Source organism: Sander vitreus, chromosome 7 (assembly GCF_031162955.1).
Source record: "Sander vitreus isolate 19-12246 chromosome 7, sanVit1, whole genome shotgun sequence".
NCBI classification, from domain to species: domain Eukaryota; kingdom Metazoa; phylum Chordata; class Actinopteri; order Perciformes; family Percidae; genus Sander; species Sander vitreus.
The window spans coordinates 23835289-23851002 of NC_135861.1; the positions used below are offsets into that span (position 1 = coordinate 23835289).

The 15714-nt window shown below is 39.1% G+C and overlaps 1 protein-coding gene across 1 annotated transcript; it reads right to left on the reverse strand.

Moving 5' to 3' along the window:
* Window positions 1-2144: 2144 nt before the first annotated feature.
* Window positions 2145-15224, reverse strand: LOC144520340 (protein kinase C and casein kinase substrate in neurons protein 1-like). The gene is made up of 9 exons (XM_078254012.1): window positions 15165-15224; window positions 11489-11645; window positions 11068-11303; window positions 9600-9755; window positions 8951-9126; window positions 6900-7020; window positions 6688-6794; window positions 3969-4168; window positions 2145-2337 (listed from the first exon to the last, which is right to left on the reverse strand). The coding sequence occupies exons 1-9, from the start codon at window positions 15222-15224 to the stop codon at window positions 2228-2230; spliced, it is 1323 nt and encodes a 440-aa protein (XP_078110138.1). The 3' UTR covers window positions 2145-2227.
* Between the last annotated feature and the right edge of the window lie 490 nt (window positions 15225-15714).

Sequence of the window (15714 nt, forward strand, 5' to 3'; positions counted from 1 at the left end):
CAAATCTGACAGCGTGGGATAACGTCACGCTTTTATGATACACTGACAATTCCATTGCAATGAAATTCATACGATATGGTACCTATTACTTAATATGTTTTCCATTGCTGTTATTTTAATGAATCACATTTACATGTATAACACTACATTTTGTCTTAATAGTCAATCACTTGCATACATTTCTTTTTCTGTTACATTTACACAACTCATACACACTGGATGATGAAGAGGTTTCCCCCCAAAATTTTAACCTGGTTATGTGGATTATGTGTTTGAACCTGCGTGTTGTGTATATTGTGTGTTTAATGCATGTGTGTTTGTATGCATGCATGTGTAGGCATGCGTGCGTGTGTCTGCATGTGTGAGTGTGTGTGTGTGTGCGTGTGTGTGCGTGTGTGCATGTGTGTGTGTGTGTGCATACGCACATCAAGGATGTAGGACAGTTTTAATGATAGGAGTCCTTTTTGCTATGCTGGACAGCTTTACTCTAAGACACAACTTGTGAGCTGGTGATGTGTTCCTTCTCACGTGTGAGACCCAAACCTGTCACATCCTGTCCCAGACACAGAGCTAAACACATCTGACTGCTGTTGGTCCAGTGAAATTTTAAAACTTCAGGACAACTACGTTATATATATAAAAGTATCTCTCCCATCTAATCAGAGATTTAGGTGCAACTTATAGCAAGATAACTCACTAATCAACATCTGATAAATGCAATTTCTGCTATAAATGTAATTCCTATGGAGCAAGTTAAAGATTTTAAAAATAACCATGTAATGCACTGTGTAAGAGTCAGCTTACATGCAGTGCAGTACTGGTGACAAATGTAGTCCCTGTGTCATTGTGCGGTGTTTTGCAGATAAATGAAGTTTGGGTGGATTGGGAAGCAGCTACAAGATGATCCTCACTGAAGCTGTTTGTTATTGCATGGAGAGAAAATGGATAGTTGATGGTATTGGGTCATTCTTTGGCTCAGCAGGGGAAACGGGCCGCATAACTAGTGCTTTTTGCTAGACAGGGCTTTAAGTGACGGTGGAGAACCATGTTTAGACAATATGCCCTCTTTCAACAGTGGTACATTCACGTCCTGTTGAAGAGGCTTCGATCTTCAGACAACCCTCTGTAGCACAGTAACGCATTGACATGCCTCCAATGGCCCCTCGCTCTGGAAGAAAAATGACTGGCACAGGTATAGTAAGATGACTTGATCCAGCTTCGCTCTGAGGGAATGTATTACTCGTGTTTCTTGTTAGCAGTAGTGGATTAAAATGACACCTGAATTACTGAACCAAGAATGAAAGCTTCTGCAGAGACTGTGTATCCTTTTCCTTGGATTGCATGGAGATGATACGGTCAACGGGTTTGTGATGCTAAGAAAAGAAACATGTCAAAAACAAAACAAAGACAACATAAAATCACTTCATCAACAAGCTTCCTTTCATGAAAACAGACGCATGTCCGGAAGAATGTGATGCTAAAAAGTGAACTCTGCATTTGCAGTTGAAGTGTTGCATCAAGATGTAGCCTAAACGAGGCTGCAGGATTCGGGGAATGCAAGTTTTTTTTTGCATAGCACATGCTGCTATGCAAGTTCAGTAACAGTTAAATAACACATAGCACTGCACACACTGGAAAAGAGGTTGGACCAAATCACAAAAGAAAAACAAGAAAAAAAATAAATAAATAGAGGATACTGTTTGTGGTACTTTTAACACTACACAGCATTCCGGATGTAAGAATGATGACTGACCACACACAGCATTAAAAATGCTACACAAAGATGGCATTACACTGTATATACACAATGCAGGTTAGAGAAGCTCGTCTTTGTCGGATGGGTATAACTGTTTCTATTATCTTCCCATTCTCACATAAGAACAGACTGCAGTGTACTGCAAGTTTAAATAAGCTGCATTATACATTAAATACAGCTACACAGAGAAGCAATGTGTTCCTGCACTGTCTTGATGTTATAGTTGAGTGTGTATATACTGGAACAACTGCTGCTCCTGTTTTTAAATGTGTAGGTCCACCCACCACAAATGCTGGATAAAATATATTATACTGATATATTGTCTTTTAGGTTACTAAGTTTTTATCAAGACTGCTTGGCGCATCTGTTGGGCAAGGGATGTGTTGCTCTTAAGTCTCTGGCTATGTGCGGTGCAATTGGACGGGACAGTTCGAGCTGCCTCCAATGGCGTGTCCATGTCCAATAACGGGACTAGATTGGCTCGACATAATTGGCCGGGTAAAGTCCCTCTTGGCCGCTGTCCAAGCGACCTCTACACCAGCCTTGCTCATCTTCGTCCTCAGTCTTGGTCAGTTCATCACCTGTGAAGGAGACACCACTCCTTAATCAACACGCAGTCCTGTGTCAAATAGTCAATGTAAATCTAAAATATGAGTGTGTAAATACCGCTCCATACTGTCTGTTGTTGTTCTGTATTGTAGCCAGTATTTTAGAAGTCAACTTCTCCCCCACTACCAGTACAATTTGACCAGGCAACAAAAATATATATATTTTTTAAGATTTGGATTTTTCATATTTTATCTACACACTTCAAGGTATTGTTTGACATTTTGGGAGCGTTAGAAGAGAAGGATCGAAATAACTTTCGTGCCTATAAAGTAAATATTAAAATAACGTCAGTAACCTGTTAGCTTAGCTTAGAATAAAAACAGAAGAAAGAGCTAAGCACCTAGCAGCAGCACCTTTAAAGCTAACAAATTAACACGTTTCATAAATAGTTTGGCACGTAACCCCCCCCCCCATCAAATAACAGTTTGCTTATTTTTCTAAATGGTCTAAATGTTGTTTCAAAGTCTTCTTCACACTGCTAAGAATAAAACTGTGGCAGGATAATAAAGAAATGTTCTTGTTGGCTTAAAAGTATCCAAATATAATTTTTTTTATTTTTGGGCATTTCTGCCTTGATTGGATAGGAAAGCTGAGCTATGGAAGGGGAGAGAGAGGGTGTAGACATGCAGGAAAACCATCACAGGTCAGACTCGAACCCTGGACCTTCTGCATCGAGGAATAAACCTCTGCTTATGGTCACCCACTCTACCAACTCAGCTAATCGGCTACACCAAGTTTTGCCCAACAATAAAGGCAAAGTAGATTAAAGGTACCCTGTGAAGCTTTTGACCCCTAGTGGCACTATGAGACAATGTTTTTATGAGTGGGTTACTGGTTTTGTTTGTTCACAACAGTTTATGTGACCAACACACACATGCACAAGTACAAGCACGTGTGTGACAATACAATTAACAACAATTCCTGCCAATGGTTTAATACTATTTCACGGTTGTTCAGGTGGCGGTAAAGACACATTTGTTTGACTTAAAGGATGCACACCACGAGTTTTGGTGAGTGACACTGTGTGTGAGTGACACACAATGTAAATAGAACCTTTGTTTGTTAAGAAAGGTTTGCAGGGTCTGGGTGCTTGTCATATTAAGTTTCTAAAGACCCTCTAGTCAGATATTCCTAAGATAATTTGAAAACACCTTAAAAATCGGAACTGAATGTGCAGTACGGGAATCAAGAGGAAGATGTACAGCTATGGCTTCTTCAATAGTTATTTTTCTGTGTAAAGCTTGTCTCTAAATTGGTTTTCATGCAACTGTGTGGGGCTCTAAAGCACTTTTTCACACCATTTGCCAAAGAGCTTGTGTTAATTGCTGGCAAGTGCCTGTAATTTGTTTTCCATGTGGCTATTATTGACTAAGCACTGCTATCCTCTATAGAGGAAGGGATCTTTAGAATAGACATTAGGACAGAGTTGGTGATTTTTGAGCACCTGTGTGATGCTACAGCTCAGTCATCTTATCATTAAACTCCTGCCTGCATTGTACCAGGTCCTTTCTATACATTAAGTTCATAAATGAATTAGTAAACATGAACTGTATGATGGTAGAATAAAACATGTATGCTATGTCATCTGATCAAGGATACTTACCTGCTTTGAAGGTAAGCTCATCCTGTTCCTGGCCTTCATAATCATAGAGAGCGCGGACGCGGACCGATTTCCCAGTAGTGCTGACATCATCTTCAAAAGAATTCCCGTTCCCACCATTTTCGTTGCCAGAGTTCGCAGTGGGTTGCTCATCATCGGACCACTCAGTCGAGAAACCTTGGTTTTTTTCATAGCTGCTCACACTGGAGGATAGAGAAAACCCAGGTGGAGATTTAACATTAAAAAACTAAATACTAAAAGCTTTTTTTAAGTCTTTTTAATTGTCAACAAATCCCATGAAAAGGTAAAAACCAACAATGAATTGATCCTTCTGAGTAGGATCAGTCTCTGTGCCACATATCTAAACTGTATATAAAAACATAAAACAGATCAATAAGCCTCACTGTTGCACTGGGAGACGTGTTCTTTATTTTTGATGAACATGGGTACTGTAGTTTATTCTGAATTGATCCCACAGTAGTCTGTATCCACGACGTTCCACTTCCGGGATTGCTTCGTTGCCGTCGGAAATTCCGCCGGATTTCACTCTTTTCGGTCGGATGTTCGTTACCTTCCACTTTCTTTGTGTTGGTATTCTAAACTCCGGTGGATTTATGAGGACTATGGTTAACTGCTCCTCAGATCCCTGCAAGGTAAATCCAGACAGCTAGCTAGACTATCTGTCCAATCTGAACTGGACCCCCCTACAGTTCACTTCCCAACCAGGCATTGGGGTGGAGGATGCCATTATCTATCTATCACACAGATCACTGTCACACCTGGAGAACACTGGGAGCACTGTGAGGGTCATGTTTTTTGATTTCTCCAGTGCTTTCAATACAATCCAACCATCACTGCTCTGGGGGAAGCTATTGGGAGCTGGTGTTGACCTCCACCTGTCTGCATGGACCATCAATTACCTCACTGGCAGCACAGGAGCACCTCAGGGTACAGTGTTCGCTCCTTTTCTCTTCACCCTATATACAGCGGACTTCAGGCACAACACAAGCAGCTGTCACATGCAGAAGTTCTCTGACAATACTGCCATTGTTGGGAGGGTATCAGAGGAGAATGATCACGAATACCGGGAGGTCATCTGGGACTTTGTCAACTGGTGTGAGTCAAACCACCTTCACATCAACGCCAGCAAGACGAAGGAGATGGTGGTTGACTTTCGCAGGAGGCCGCCTGATACTACACCGGTGAACATCCAGGGTGTCGACATTGAGATGGTGGAGCCATACAAATATCTGGGTGTTCACCAAAACAATAAACTAGCCAAAAACACAGACGTCCTGTACAAAAAGGGCCAAAGCCGTCTCCACCTGCTGAGGAGGCTGAGGTCCTTTGGTGTGTGCAGGACTCTGTTAAAAACATTCTATGACTCTGCGGTTGCATCTGCAATCTTTTATGCAGTAGACTGCTGGGGAACTGGGAGCACAGAGAGGGACAGGAAAAGGCTAAACAGACTGGTGAAGAGGGCTAGCTCTGTTCTGGTCTGCCCTCTGGACACCATAGAGGAGGTGGGGGAGAGGAGGATGTTAACCAGGCTGGCATCAATCATGGGCAACACCCTCTCACCCCCTACATGAGACTGTGAGTTCCCTGAGCAGCTCCTTCAGCAGCAGACTGCTGCACCCTCAGTGCAAGAAGGAGCGCTACCGCAGGTCCTTCATTCCAGCAGCAGTCAAACTCTTTCATGCGACATCATAATGTAGCACTGCTAGCTGTTTCTGCAATATGAGCCATCCCTGGACAATATTCTGCACTACTATTTATTACTCTGTGTCACCTCCAACTGTGCAATATTTCATTTCTATTCATTCACACCTTACTCATCTGTACATCTGTGTTTATATACTGTCTGTTTATAGAAGGATGTTCTATACTAATCTAATTCTACTTTTTCTATTTCTTATACTTAATGTATATTTTTTCACCTATGTCCACTTAATGTGTATTTGTGTTATTCTGATGCTGCTGTAGCACAGGAATTTCCCCAGTGTGGGATTAATAAAGTCTATCTTATCTCTTATTTTATCTTATCCTAATCTGAGTTTTCTCGTGCTCGACTAAACCAACTTTTGAACGAGCACCTTCCATCAAAACAAATTCCTTCCCGAGGCTATTTTGCAGCGGCACCAGGGCTCCGCTCTGTGCTTAGCTTCGCCCAAGACAATTGTGATTGGTTTAAAGAAATGCCAATAAACCAGAGCACGTTTTTCTCCCATCCCGGAACGCTGTGTGGACTACCTAGACCCTCCTTCGCAGTGCTGTGGAGGAAGGTCTGGTAATGTGAGACTACATTTACTAAAAACTACAGTGCCCACCTGCTTTAGGAAATTATTTAGCCTTTTAAAAAAAAATTATACATTTGTGACCCATTTTTAAGATATATGTGGATATATATATATATATATATATATATATGGCTTGGGAGCGAGAGCCACATATAAGAGAGGGAAGTCAGAACATACTGAGAGGCAGCCTTGGTTTTGGTCTATTTATGAGATTTGTTGACAAAAATCCAAATATCAGTATCCCCAGTCTCATCTTTCAAGAATACAAATTTGACCAATTCTGATGACATTTTCACAAAATGTAACTTGAATATATACATTTGAATATAATACATAAACACAGAATAAAGTAGTGTTATAAAATAATAAGATAACGTGTTCTTCAATGTGATTGATGTGATTGTAAACAATACATTGCTAACCTGCTACGGTCACCAGGTGGAGCCACATGGTCTGTGCTCGGAGTGGGTGGGGCTCCATCTGGTTTCTTCTTCTTTGGAGGAGCACTGGCCTGGTCTGGGTTGTATTCCTGGAGATGAGAGTTAAAAGAAACCCGCGAAAGCAGAATAAAGAAGAGTGGTTAAAGCAAAAGGAGAGGTTTCTAATCTTTGTGTATGAAGGTTTAATGTTGTACCTCAAATGCAGGCCAGTTCATAGGCATCTCAGGGCCGTGGTTGTTGCTGAACCATTTTAGATCCTCTTGTGTGTTTGCACCTAGGATTGTGCGCTCCAGTTCTCTGTATATTGTGGCATAGCTGAGGAGAGGGAAATAGGACAAATAGTGATGATGAACGTGCCAGAAGAGAGCCGGGGGGGTGCTGCCAACTTGGCAACAGAACCCACAATGTAGTTCAAATTCTGGGTTGAGAGAGATCCAGCATTGGGTCATTACAAGACAGAAGTGTCTCCCTGAGTTTTCTGCTGAAGCCCTCAACAACTGAAGTGTTTGGCCTATATAATCCTAATAATCCTTTACAAGGATATTGTTGTTTATGTTGCCACAGTTTTTGCAAATCTCTGCAATGTGTAATAGATTAAAAATGGCTTATTCACCTGGTAGCTTTATAACCTTATTTACAGGATAAACCAATCTGATTATTCTTTCATACAGTATATTAGTGCAGTAACAAAAATATTTATCTACATACAGTCTTTGGTAGAATTAGGTACAAACAGAGCACAACATTTTATTTTCAATAAATGGATGCTGTGTTAGATTGCACATTTTTAAAAACAGAAAATGTAATTTTGGAAAGACGAGGGTATGTTCTTTGTAAAAGGCGATGATATACTGTACTGTCTGGCATTGGAGCAAATGCCTCTCTCTCTATATACATATATATCTATATATATCATATTTAAGCATGTTTAATTGAATTAAGTACAAGCCAATACAATACTGACTTGACTTGCACTGTGGTGATCATGATCATACTGAATCCAGAAAATATACACATACTGTAATACATTTGTTTGTTTTTTTGTCTTTCATGATATTGACTTTAGCTCATAAAACTAAACAAGCCAGTTTCTATGTGTTTTTTTTGTTGCTTTTACTGTCAGTGGGCATTTATACATGAGTCATTATAGTTGTAAATAAAATATTCCTTTACAGAAAATGTCTAATACGCTAAATTTGTCTCCTTATAAGTGGAATCTGTTGCATAATAAAACTATATGTATAAATATGGCCTCCCTTTTATCTGCCTTTGTATGGATAATATATGACATTTATGCCAAATAACTATTTGATGGTTGAGGAGGAAAGAGCACTGGATTTAGTGATGAATAAAATCACATAAAATGATATTATCTTATTCTATGTAGCGCATTCTGGACACCCGCAGATGCAGCTACTCTTTAAACTGAGCTGTTGCATATTTTCTTCCCCAAAAAGGGTAACACAGGTTAAGTCATGAATAGTAAAGAAGAGTTGTGAAATGGTGGAAACATATCCAACGTGAATGATGACACCAATCAGGATGAACTACATCGCAATCCTCTAAACATCAAAGAGCTTGAATCACCCATAGCAACCAAAGGGAGGTTTAGTTTAAGCTGTTGGTCCCGGCTTTGTTTTTACACGCAGGTTGGAAAAACAGCCCAGAATATGACAGGCATTAAACTCTGAACAAAATTAAGTTTGGCAGAAACGTCTTTGACTGAATAATCAATTAATTAGTGCTGTGAGTCTGAACGCTAATGAGAAATGCATGCCTGGTTGAGAAGTGTGTTGAGATTAATCAAGTTGAAGTGAACTGTGCTGAATGTGACACAACAAATCACACTAATCTATGACAAAAATGGGTTTGCAATGTGATTATTTCTGATTAAAAGTAAAAGGTACAGTATGCAATCATGCTCAAAGAGTTTGTTACCCATGTTGCATACAGTGTAATTATGAATTTACATCAGATTGAGGGGGCATAATAGAAATGTAGATGAACTACAGTGCAGGGGTAAGACTTGATGCTGAAGCAGAAGCGAACAGAGATGACGGTAAAACAGAAGAGTATACAGCCGACTGAAAATGCGATCAATAAATATATGAAATCACGAGGAAAAACAGAGTTTTACCTCTCATACAGTACATACTGTATGTCACAGTCAGCCTGCAGTCAGTCATCCTAAACCAGCTGATCTACCAAACCTAAACAAAACGGTCTCCTTCTTCGCCTGTCTAACCTTGCGTTCTCGGTGAGGTTAAGATGGCGTTTGATGTCCAGCAAGGCCTCCTTGAGGAAAGTCAGCCTCTTGACTTCATGCTGCTGGCACTGGTCAAACACCTGCTCCATGCACTCCATGTACTGCGGGGTGCACTTATTCAGCTCCTCCAGAGACTTCTCGTACTTCTCTTTAGCCTGAGACAGAAAACAGAAAACACACTGACAACTGAAATCTCTGTGTGAAAAAAATCAGCATGATTTAATTATTATTTCTAATAATAATCTATTTAATCTTTAACAGCTGGCTTATTTGTAACTTGATATTCTGGAAGTAAATTGATCCAAAATGTATTCCCATGTATAATTTAAATGTCCCTTTGAGCTTGCACCACAACTACTCTTTAAAAGGTTTATCGTGGCGCTGGGGCAATGTTTTAGAATAAATATGTTTTTATGACCGAAAACATGACATAAAAAAATATGAAAACCCCCTTTTGCCTTCACACAGCATACATCTATCACAACATACCATTTTAAACTGTTTATTTGAATAAGTATTCTTAACTGGTTTTGTTTTTCTTGACATCTTTGATTTTCCACTCGCCTCAAACTAAACAAAGTAAAAATACTTTTATCTCTTCACTTGGTTTTCCCGGGCTTGTTCTCACCTTTTGCACATCCTGTTTGCATTTGTCCACTTTCTCGTGGAGTTTCTTCTGCTGGTCTACTGTGACAGAAGCCTCAGTCTTGCCGTTGGCCTCTCGGGCTGCAGCCAGCTTCTCCTCCTTGCAGGCCATGTGGTAGGATTTCTTAGCCGCCTCCATCTGTATGTCAAAACACAGGCATTGTCAGTTTCTCACGTACATGATCTAATATGACCAAAGGAACACAAGGAAGGAAGTCACATCAACTCATCTCAAAGTAGGAAGGACCTTGCCCAGACACAATACTAGATTTGAATGTATATATATATATATATATATATATATATATGTATATAACTGCTTAAATATTATTATGTTCTCATATCCAGGATCAGAGCCTTATTTTGCTATTTAGGGTAAAGGATCAATGTGGGAACATACAATACTGCTACTACTTGCTGCAGTCCATTTCTGTTTTTCGATATCAACGCACACGTAGGGAATTCATGTTTCCATGTAGAGTTAAGAAATCCCAGTCAGGCCTGTGTCTAATAGGGTCTAAATCCTCTCATATCATACAGGTCCAATCCCAAAACAACAAACCCAAACAGGCCCTCAGAAGAGCAAAAACAAAAGGAAAATTCAATCAACCTTAAACACAGTGCTAAATCAATGGTTTTAGGCAGAGAAGTAAGTATCTACAAATTGTCTCCCGAAGCTGAAAATTAAAACTGTATAGTTGGGGGTCAGACACTTAAAAACCAATTATCAAGAAAATAAATCAATAAAAAAATAGGTTCAAAAACAACTTCAAAGATCAGCAAGGGCTGGTGTTACTTTATGTTTTGCATCCCCCTCCCCACTCATGTATTTTATCTTTTACCATGATCTTAAGTTTAAAGTATAAAATAGTGGAGAGTGACGGAAGAGTGAATGGATGTTGATGTGACACAGCTGGACACAAGCAACAAAACAAAATCACAAGGTGTGAGCCAGAAAGAACCAGAAGGCAGCTCATTTATGAAGTGAATACAGCGACAAATGATGATTGATGAGTGATGTTTCATATACATTTTAGGGCTGCACAATTAATCACAATATGGATTAGAGCAATATCTAAATTGCAGAGGGGTGCAATGTTTATTAAAGGCAAAATATGTGTCAAACCATTCTGAATTAAGTATTGTGGTGCTGCAGAGACGTCCCGGCACACAAATTGTATCCTACCGACTAAAGAATAATAAAATAATAATATATATCTTATATATATATCTATCAAATAAAATCTTTGTTTGGTACCGATCCTCACAAAAATCACACATCAATTTTTTTTATTCTAATATTTTTCAGTGAAAATGAGAATTATACAAAAATGATCATTCCTTTCAATATTTTAAATCATATCGCAGTAGTATTATGAGTCCAAATAATTGCAATTAGATATTTTCCTCATATCGTTCAGCCCTAATAAATGTGTTTTGATCCCTCTCACCTCTTTGAGCTTTTTAGCCCACGGTTTCTGAGCCTTTTTGAAGCCTTCCTCCGCCTCCTTGGCCTCTTTGAAGCCACCGATCATTTGCTTGTGATAGGCTTCCTTCTGCCAGTTCTTCACTTTCTCTACGTCTTCGTTCACCAGGTTGTTCTTCACGTCTTGGTGCAGCTCACTCACCTTCTCTGCCTCGGTCATGACAGCCAGCCAGGCTCTCTCCACAGAGCCGTACTGCGGGCCTGGGGGTCGGACAAAATTATTCATCCCAAATAAAATATTTAGTGCAATAACACGCGGCCAAATATTACCAGAGAGCAAACATCAAACTGAGAAAAATGAGCTTTGGCCAATTGAAAGACAGCGTAAAGTACAATCATTTGTCAAGCTATTTATTTTATTGACCTCATCCATCCCACATGCTGACCTTTCTCAATGAGCTGTCTCCATCTCTTGGACCATGCGGTTAGCTGATCACCATACAATTTTTCTATCTTGGCACGTTCCTGCAGGCAGCCCATAAGGTCATTGCAGAGCCGATGGCCGTCATCAAATCTCTTGACAGCACGTTTGTAGTTCCCCACCTGAGAACACAGAGACAAATAGGTTTAAGGAACAGAAAGAAAATCTTTCTTTACATGTCACAGAATAAATAAAAATACAAAATGCATGTCTACATCTAAATATACAAAAAACTGATGAAAAGTGTATTTTTCTATATCAGTGGAACTCATTCAAATATATGACATATGCATAAACACACACACACATATATATATATATACATACATACATATATACATATATATATACACATACATACGTACATACATACATACATATATACATACATACATACATATGTATGTATGTATGTATATATATATATATATATATACTTTGAGATGTATATGGTAAAATGGGGGAAGAGAAGAGGCAATTAGGTTTTTTATTATTAGGTTTTTGAATATGATTTCTCTATATAAAGTATGATTGTGCATTAACCAACACAGTTTTAGTAGTCATGTGTTGGTAGAGTATTAAATGTAGTTGTTATAGCACCCCACAAAAGAAGCTATTGGGCGAGTATAATAATAACAATAATAAAAATAAATAAATAAAAAATAGAGGTATGTGTCATAATTATGGTTTATTCTTCACTTATAATTTTTTTTATCTGAATGCTAATAGTAGTTAGCGGATAGGTTTTATTGTAAGCAAACAAGCGCTATCAGATGTTGAAGTGATTTTATGTCCTTTCATGGAAACATGATATCTTTTCAGAGATTAGAGAGTATTTGTGTCTTTAAATTATTTTTAACACAAAAACAAAAATCAGACAACACAGAAATATATGTGTGGGGGAAAATGTTCATGTTTTATATTTTTATAGTTAACAGAAAAACAAACAAATGTATATGTTTTTCTAAACTTAGGAATGGTTCCCCACATTTATCTCCTCATCAATAACCAAAATGTCATTCTGTGTCTGTCTTTGTCAAAATACACAGATCATTTAAAACTAATTTTAGATCAAGTGTCCTCAAGATCTGTGCCGAACTCCAAAACACAAGCAGGTAAGATGGAGATTTACAAATGGCAACACGGAGGCATTAACTCTACCTGCATGTATTGGGCACCGGCTGAATTACACGTGAGTGGGCTTCTTAACCCATTTTACCCTATGATGCATGTTATCCAGCACGATTTTAGATATTTTAAAGCATATCTTTAAGTATGTCCTGAAAATAATGAACTGTATGTTCCATAAATTACACTATAAGACATGCTACACTATTAATGCACATTTTAAACCCAAGCAAGAAACAGATTCAGCCACATTCCTTTTCTGTATAAAGTTTGTTTTTGTTATCCTACTCAGTCCACCATAACCAAACTGGTATTCAAATATATCATATTTTCTGCCAAAACTATTTTACTGCCTTTTCTTTTAGAAATCTCGCCACCTTAAGCAATACCGCCTTAAAAGAGCTGTGCCAGGCCGTGTGGATCCGCCTCCTCAGTGCCTGCAGGGGGCGCGAGCTCATGGTGCATGATGAAGGAAGGGTAGTGAGGAGGGGGGGGGGGGGTTGCTCGTGCCTGTGCATGTGTAGTTATGCAATGACATGGGCTTGTGTTTGTGTGTATGTGTGTGTGTGTGTGACTGCTTTAATCCTCTTGAGTGGTGTAATGCAGCGAGACATTCTCAGGGATAGATGTTGAGGTAGAGACAGAAATACATAGAAACCACAGACTGCATGTGCAGAGTACGCTGTAAATAGATACAGTCATGTACATCATCACACACACGCGTAACTCGTAGAGAGCCTGTCTGATGTGTTCGCTGGCTGCAGCGCTGCACTGCGATTGGTCCTGACATGAGCATGCATGTGTGGTTACTGTTTGCAATGAGAGAGCTGCAGGGAGGCAGTGAGACAGGTGTGACCGTATGAGTTTTGGCCTGTGTGACAGATTGCCAAGTCACACCAACAACACGCAGGTGGACTGTTTATATGAAAACACACTTGTATTTTCACAGTATGGTGATTATTTCACGGTTGTGTTGAGTTTAATTGTGCTTCTCAGCCCAGTTGTATCAAATATCAATGTTTCTGATGACAAAACCTGAGAATTAAGTGTTTTTCTTCATAAACCCTGAGCTGACCCGAGCTTTGTTGCTAGTACACAGATGTTATAGGCAGGTGCGTGTGGTGAAAGGCCGCCTCAGAGCAAGTGATGACTGAGGCTCTTTGTCTCTGTCTCCGTGGCTAAGAGCCATGCTACAAAGAAGACTCTGTACTGAGGGAATTCATTAGTGCTAATTCGGTGCGAGTAAAAAGTACAGACGCTACATCTCAGCACAAGAAGTGAGGATGGATTTAACTTGACGTTTATATTTGTTGTGACGTATCCTGTGATGACACAATTTACAACAAAAATGATTTAAAATACATATACTGACAAAACATAAGAAATGTCTGCAGCAGGTTTGGATTTGACACTCACATCTTAAACCAAGTAATACAGTATGTATTGTTAAATCCATTGAGTTTGTGTCCAAATAGTTGTACAACATATAAACCAAGAAGACAATTCTTGCATTATTCTCATTTTCATTTTAAAAGTAATTAACATTTTTTTTATAGCCTGTCTTCTTGAAAGATCCACAAAAACAAATGCTCAAAATATATAAACGAAATCCACAAAAGTCTAAGTTATTTGTAGCTCATACTTTTGACATACTGGGATTATATTTATTCTTATCACTAATAACTTAAATGTATTTTTCTTTCCTGACAGGAATAGACTTTATTAACCAAAACTCTGGTAAAAAGAGTTAAGGCAGGCTATGAAAACTAATTTAATTGCTCTAAAAAGTACATGTGCATGGTCACAAAAAGATATGAAAATGAGAATAAAGCAAGAGTGTCTGTTTGGATAATAACTCATTATTTTTTTTCTTTCCCTTTTTTAAAGCTGAATGTGTCAAACCATATGACACATGTATGCTATACAGATACAACTGCGTACAAGTGGTACTATGTATCATAGTCTAGTTATACCGAAGACTAGTTATAGCTTGTATATAGAAAATACCGACACTGCAACTTTCCAGTTGCATAAAATATTTTTGAGCTGCAGTTCTGCTTAATGAGGTGGAGAAATTCCTAATTAGGTCACCTTTGAGAAGCTCTTAATTTAAAGCAATAGTTTGACATTTTGAGAAATATGCTTGCCAATGGTAGGATAAGAAGATTGATACCACTCTCATATCTGTCTGTTACATATAAAGCTACATACAGCCAGCTTAGCATAAATCATAAAAACAAGGCAGATTTGAGAGAGTTTTTATCATATTCCCGACAAAATTGCTTAAATAATTTTTTTAATGCCCTCTGCCTTGAGCCTCAGTGGGTATCAAACACAACTTCTGAGATTCCTTTTTCTGTAAAACCTTGGTGACATTAATCTCATTGTCATAGTTTCTGTGAGGACTCTGTTGGGCTTTAGAAGCCACATCAATACAAGACACAGAGGAGGGTAAGGGCTTGGGTTGCAGGTTTGAAAACCCATCAGACCAGACATGACAGTGTTGTCTGTACCTCCCAGAAGCTGTCCATGGTGTCGTCAGCACCTGCACATTCATCGTAGGAGCCAGACATTTTCCTGGATGTGGTAAAGCACTCTAATGACTAAACCTGTCCTCTGCAGCAGAGCTGGGTTCCTCATGCACTGAAAGACACAAAGAGAACAACAACAATGTGAGACAGTGACATTACATTAAACAAATACAGGAACAAAGAAGTACAGAGGACGTGCATGAGCAGACAGAAGACCAAGCTCGCCTCTGTGTAACAATGAGGAGAAGTAATGTAGCAATTTCCCCTGGCAACTGGAGGAAAACCTTTCAGTGTGAGGGTTTCTATTCGAGACGTTTATAATAATGCGATATAAATAGGCTCCTCCGCCATGCCATGCATACAGCGCCGTGCCCTGAGGAATGAGAGGGGGCATCTTATATTGGTATGTCCTAGAAAAGACACCAGAGAGAGTGGAGCATCACAGCCATCATGCAGCTCTGAACCTGGATCCTTCCGCTGTGCAAATACTGATTCTTTTGACACATTACATCTGAGAGGTATTTGAACAACA

What these genes read in the sequence shown, in the direction of transcription:
- LOC144520340 (XM_078254012.1), bottom strand. Translation starts at nt 15,224, where the DNA reads ATGTCTGGCTCCTACGATGAATGTGCAGGTGCTGACGACACCATGGAC. An exon ending in GGGCTAAAAAGCTCAAAGAG is followed by an intron (nt 9,756 to 11,067) that starts GTGAGAGGGATC and finishes TTTGACATACAG; the next exon opens with ATGGAGGCGGCTAAGAAATC. An exon ending in TGAGCTTACCTTCAAAGCAG is followed by an intron (nt 2,338 to 3,968) that starts GTAAGTATCCTT and finishes TCTCCTTCACAG; the next exon opens with GTGATGAACTGACCAAGACT.